Below are 5,850 nucleotides of genomic sequence, written 5' to 3'. Positions count from 1 at the left end.
AACTAGAGTCCATGTACATACCTGGCAATACAGCGAAACATGTGATAGCCCCTTGTACAAACACGCTGGAAAAGAAACCTTTCACTTTGGGGAACCGCAGGCACTGGCACATTCCTGACGCACACGAATACGATTATTGAGTGGATAGCAGGGAGGGCGGTCAGAAAATGACCAAAAATTGCAGGAACTCCTGTCACTATCTCACTGTACACCAAGCCTAGTCCAGGCGCTCTCATTGTGCCAAGGTTGGGCCCCAGTTTTCTCATTAGATCTTTTGAAAGCTTCTGTTTGAGTTCACTGTCATACTTCAGTTTGGTTCCGTAGTTCCAGATGAACATAATCATGACAAGACCAGATGCAAAGACCAACAGTGCCCAACCTCCATCCCCAACACTACTCAGAGCTGATGAGAAGAAAATCAGCTCCAAGGATAGGAATGTGATAAGGAATGACACGACCTTAATAATATTGGTTTCCCATATTAGAAGCATTATCAGTGTAACATAGACCGTGGCCATTATCATCACCCCAAGTTCAGCTATGGCTGTTCAAGATGGAACAGTGTAAGAGTGCAGAATACTGAAGCATTACAGCATATTGCATAAGCAGGAGTTAAACATAATAGCATATCCAGTGCAATACTATTACCATATGCATTCCCGACATCAGATGTGCTTCGGAAGAGCAGAATAAAGCCCAAACAGGAAGCCAGCAGAAACCAATTTACGACTGGAATGTATATCTTAGCCATAAATTTTCGAGATGTATGGACAATTTTGAGCCGAGGAAAGCAACCAAGTGATATGGACTGCTTTAGGCATTGGAATATAGCAATCGTCATTGTCCTACTGGCAATCAGTGCAGCTAAATTAGCAAGCAAGAAAACAGGCCAGAAAACATTCCCTGCATAGAGAATACAGTGTAACAAGTCAGTAATCGCAAATAGAATATTCACATCACATATGGAAGAACTGCTGATGGGGTTCATTCATAAGAAAATGAAAAACACAGGCATATTCAGCCACATCCAACTTACCTGGAATAGATGCAAAGAAGATATGTTCAGGTGTCTTTTCGTTTGCAATGAGGAAAGCAGCTTGTCCTAAATAGGCCAAGACAAGGCAAGGAAGAACAAGAAGAACAAACATAAACTGCAAAGGAGAAACATGCTGGATATAAATATAATCAAGAGTGGATGAGTAGTGGATACATTAAGCAGATCTGAAATTTTATATAAAACTAATACTGAGTCTGAATGACTAAGAATTTATAAGAAATGTTAGGTATATATAGAACATCATCTGCATAAAGTTCAAAATAGAAGTAACACTTCCATAAACTAATGATAATACCTGAACAAATCGTACAGGAAAGTGGCAAAGATTTGAAAAGATAGCCTCAGATCCTGCAGTATAGTTGGTAAACAAATCAGTTTCTTTTTTTTTTACCAAGACACTTAAAAAAAAAGTTCTGAACCAACAGACTGCATTGTGAGACAACAGACAATCTAAATAAAAAAGGGCAGCCGGGTGCATGTAGCTCCCGCTTGCGCAGGGTCCGGGGAAGGGTCCGACCACTTTGGGCCTATTGTACGCAGCCTTTCCCTACATTTCTGCAAGAGGCTGTTTCCAAGGCAACAGCTTTACCGCTGTGCCAAGGCTCCCCTTCCAATACATCATAAAAATTGTCTCAAAGTTAAAGCGCACCAGCAAAGTACACAACAGAAATCAAAAGAAAGAGGTGCACTTTGACAGTAAGAACATAAGGTTGTGTAGCAAATCAAATGGTACTAACTGATTAGAGGTAAACTGACGTTTACCTGTTGCACACAAAAGACAACCAGCAAGGGAGAGCCAGGCCTGAAAGGGATTCCTCCCAAAATAATAAAAAATGTATAGAGGATTAAACGCCTTAAAAGCTCCCGATCCATATCTACTGAGATTGCATATGCCAATTCCTCCAAGACAGCAAAACCATATCAGCAAACAAGGGCCAACTATAAATCCTATTTTGCTAGTGGCATATCTCTGTAGACTATACAGGACAACAAGAAGTGCAATTGAAATCATCACCACAACATCTGCAAATAACGTTTGATGGAATTAGGAAGAGAAACTAGCATAAATTATAAAATAAATAGCTTACTTTTGTTCCATTAAATAAAAGGAACTTCACCTTGTGAGGCCTTTGGTATCCCAACTTTCAAGCCGCTGACAGCAGACAGCACTATTCAATGATAAAAAATTATTGGAAAATAGTCCGCATAAACTACACTTGTAAAGAAAATAAACATGTTTTGTTCTTCAATTCTTTATGATGTACCACTGAACGTGTGTCAAGAAGAAGAAACAAACCTGACATTGCTGGTGTGATAACTCCATTGGATATAAACATGGCAGTCCCAAATAGTACTAAGCCTAAAAGTAACTTCTTCATCATGAGTGAAGATTCAAGTTTCTCCTTTACTTTTATGGACCTCTCAAGCTCATCTGTGGGAAGCTTGAGACGGAAACTTGACATCCTCTTCTCAGGCTGAGCTTGTACTTGGTTTGGAATGAGACTCACTTTTGCATTTCTACAAATTAAAGAATACATGGCAAATATACCACCTGTGGAGTCATAAAATAATTGAAGGATGTTAAGCCTGTAACATATCCCTGTATAATTTTTTTTTACCTTATTAACTCAATTCACAACCTCGAATATACCTTCACCATCATCATTAGCCCAAAGGACAACCAAGACATACTTCACCAATGGCATCAAAATCAGAGTATACAGAACTAGTGAGAGTGCTCCCAGAACATCCTCCTCCTCAAGAATAGGGTACTTGTTGAACATGACATCAAATGTATACAGTGGACTTATTCCAATATCTCCGAAAACCACAGCAAGAGTCTGAAGAGCAAGAAATACTGTCCTGCCAAAATCAAACTCCTGCACATGTAAATGAAATAACTGAACCATGCGCCAGATAATGAAGGAAACATGATAAGAAAATATATATTCTTTATTTAAACGGTGAGGACATTACTATCTACATGCATTTAATTTCATACAACTGTCAACAAAGACTATCCCATAGATCGATCTCCACAAAGATATTCTGCTGATGAAATTTTCAACTCTTATGGTTCATCTCATAATTAAACACATCTCCCTCCTGGGAAAATATACATTTCTTCCGATGATATGACTTCAGTTATGGTTACTCAATAGATGAAGTCACTCGAAAAAAAAGGTGACGTTATTCGCACACCGACCTGATAAATTGTTAAAAACCATAACAGTAGCCTATAATTTTAGCTTTCGTACTAACACCCATCTATTCTACTACTGCATCGAAAATGCCCTGAACTGTCTGCAATGCGGTTGCTTGGAATGATGAAGGTAAAAAGTAAAAGATTTTGTTTGCTATGCAGGACAGCAGGGTGGTAATATTAGGTCGTAAGGGGGAGGGGGGCCTTGAGATGGCATCACTAAGCACTTTGAATTCATCCTTTTTACTAGGGAACTTTGCATGCATCTGGGTGTAGCTTGTCACCAAAATATTATGTTCAAGGAGAAATCCAATTCTCTAATTTGAAACAAGGGATAAAATGTGACTCTCCGAGGTCTGATAGCTTGCCAGCAAAAAAATATGTTCAAGGAGAAATCGAATTCTCTAATTTGAAAGGGAGAAAATGTGACTCTTCGAGGTCTTTGGTGTTGAATTGGAATCTCGTTTTCATGTTGGAAGTTTATAGTTGGGCAGATTTGTTCAATACCTGCTTTAAATCTTCGATAGCAAGCATAGACAATTTTTTACTAGGAATGGACTTTTGCATTGGAGAGACTACAAGTGCCTATATAAGTTCTTAGACCACCTAGAAAGAGGTACTTGCGTTGGACAAGGTATCTTTAATTATGACGTTTGAAATTTGATGATTGCCCGTATTCTCGCTTTAACCACCCACGGAGCTGGAAGAGGTTCCTGCATTGAACGTACACCGAAAGAATCTAAACTTTTATGGAAGAGAAGTGGTCTGATTTACATAACAGATGGAGGCAAACATTGTCTCCGGCAAGATTAGTATAGCAGTTTACTGATTCACTTTTATGTACAAGTTATGTCTTGTATGAGCAGATTGGGGTGGGTGATGGGTCGCAGAAATATCAGCACTACATGTAAGTGATACGAAATTAACTCATCTGATAACTATTGTTCCGATTTATGCACAAGAAAACGGTCACAAATAACATGAGCGCACGTAATCACCATTCCCGCCGCATCCTGATTACCAGTCACAATGTTATGCAAACAAAATTTGGATGAAGGAACAAAACAATTGATGTTTCTGATCGAACGCAACATATGCATCCCCTCATCCAAGCACGGCCATCCTGAACCACAAGGATGTGCAGATTCGCACTTCTCCAATCCAATGGGCAAACGCCGAAGCTAACCAAAATCGCACCGGTCGGTGGTCTGGTCACCACTCTCACGGCATTCCACGCGCGCGGCATGAGCAGCGTGCGTCGAACACCTCGCCGCATACGCAATCGAACGACACGAGACCAGGAGGGGAAACAGAGCGCGCGCTCACCTCGGGGTCCTCGAGCGGCTGCGCGCCGGAGACCTCGTTGCCCTCGACGTCGAACCAGTCGACGGTGGGCACGGTGCGGATCAGGCGCTGCCGGGCCTCCCTCTGCTCCTCGTCCTCGTCCTCGTAGTCGACGTTGTCGTCCTCGGACTCGGACTCGAAGCTGCCGCCCCGGCCCGCCGCCCCGACGGCCGCGGGGCCCCCCGCCCCGCGGCCCTCCAGCTCGTCGTCCTCCTCCTCCCCCGCGGACACCCAGCGCCACTCCATGGAGGGCGCCTTGCGCATGCCGGCCGCCGCCGACGACTCGGCCGCCATTCCCGCCGGGCCGTGGCCTCGATCAGATCGAGAGACGAGAGGACGGGGCAGGGGCAGGGACATCCGGAGGCGGGGAAGGAAATTGGCTCCGTTCCGTCGTTGCGTGTCGGGAGGAGGTGGGATGTTCGGGGCGTAGTGGAATGGGGAGAGGAGAGAGCGTCAAAACCGGGAGGCGGGTGCGAATGGTGGTGGAGTGGAGCGAGCGGTTTGGCTCGCGGAGGGGGGACTGGTGAGGTGGCACCACGTGCGGACCACATGACCAGATCCAGTCTCCCCTCTCTGTCTCTCTCTTTTCGTCGATGGTTTTTAGATTCTCATTGAAAGTGAACCGCATTTAAGGTCCTGTTTGGGACACATGGGTTACATAAATTCCTTGTAAGAGAAAATTGCACGAATCACTAACTGTTGGTGATGATTTTGCACGGAGACAACTATTCTATGGATTTGTTGTACAAAACCGACAGTGCTCTTTTGATCCCGGGCTCACATACTTCCTAATGAACAGTAAAATCTGAAGAAGAAAAATGGTAAATAAACTGAAATTTTCGTGATAAAATAACTTCCTGGAATTTTCGTTGCAAATACTCCACGTCCATACAAAACGTCATATATTGGTGTAATCCGTTGTAGCTTGGTCTAATCCAACGATGGGTATGTTAATTTGATTTCTTATAGGTGGATCCCGCTTGTAAGTGCACGCATGACAAAAAAGCAGGCCATCGATCGACGAGATTAGCATGGGAATGTTAGTTAGCTTGTCTTTTTTTAATTTAATATTTTTAGTAAAAAGAAAAAAGATAGTAAATCATACTGGACGTCGTATCTTATGCATCCAGTAACCCTCGTGCATCCCTGTAGCCGCTCGTCCTCGTTCGTCCGATCCTAATCCTCGTCTCCCGTGAGTTGGCTCTTATTTTGCAGAAAAACGCCCGCCTGTGCCCTTGTTAGACGT

The 5,850-nt window shown here is 43.1% G+C and overlaps 1 protein-coding gene across 2 annotated transcripts in view; it reads right to left on the bottom strand.

The window, feature by feature from the left end:
• The window catches only part of LOC123190222 (probable potassium transporter 15), a 6,724-nt gene extending 1,672 nt beyond the window's left edge, over positions 1-5,052 (bottom strand). The window contains exons 1-9 of one of the 2 annotated variants that reach the window (XM_044602826.1): positions 4,587-5,052; positions 2,709-2,937; positions 2,355-2,609; positions 2,176-2,226; positions 1,820-2,080; positions 1,353-1,405; positions 1,037-1,151; positions 649-903; positions 22-544 (exon numbers count right to left, since the gene is read on the bottom strand). In XM_044602826.1, the coding sequence (XP_044458761.1) occupies positions 22-544; positions 649-903; positions 1,037-1,151; positions 1,353-1,405; positions 1,820-2,080; positions 2,176-2,226; positions 2,355-2,609; positions 2,709-2,937; positions 4,587-4,961 (2,117 nt within the window). In that variant the 5' untranslated portion in view covers positions 4,962-5,052. Of the gene's footprint in view, positions 1-21; positions 545-648; positions 904-1,036; positions 1,152-1,352; positions 1,406-1,819; positions 2,081-2,175; positions 2,227-2,354; positions 2,610-2,676; positions 2,938-4,586 lie in introns of those variants that run through there. The other variant, XM_044602827.1, reaches the window with a different exon arrangement.
• Positions 5,053-5,850: the final 798 nt, after the last annotated feature.

Source organism: Triticum aestivum, chromosome 2A, assembly GCF_018294505.1.
Source record: "Triticum aestivum cultivar Chinese Spring chromosome 2A, IWGSC CS RefSeq v2.1, whole genome shotgun sequence".
Classification (NCBI taxonomy): Eukaryota; Viridiplantae; Streptophyta; class Magnoliopsida; order Poales; family Poaceae; genus Triticum; species Triticum aestivum.
Note: the sequence above shows the minus strand (reverse complement) of the source record. Positions and strands in the feature narration are given on the sequence as shown.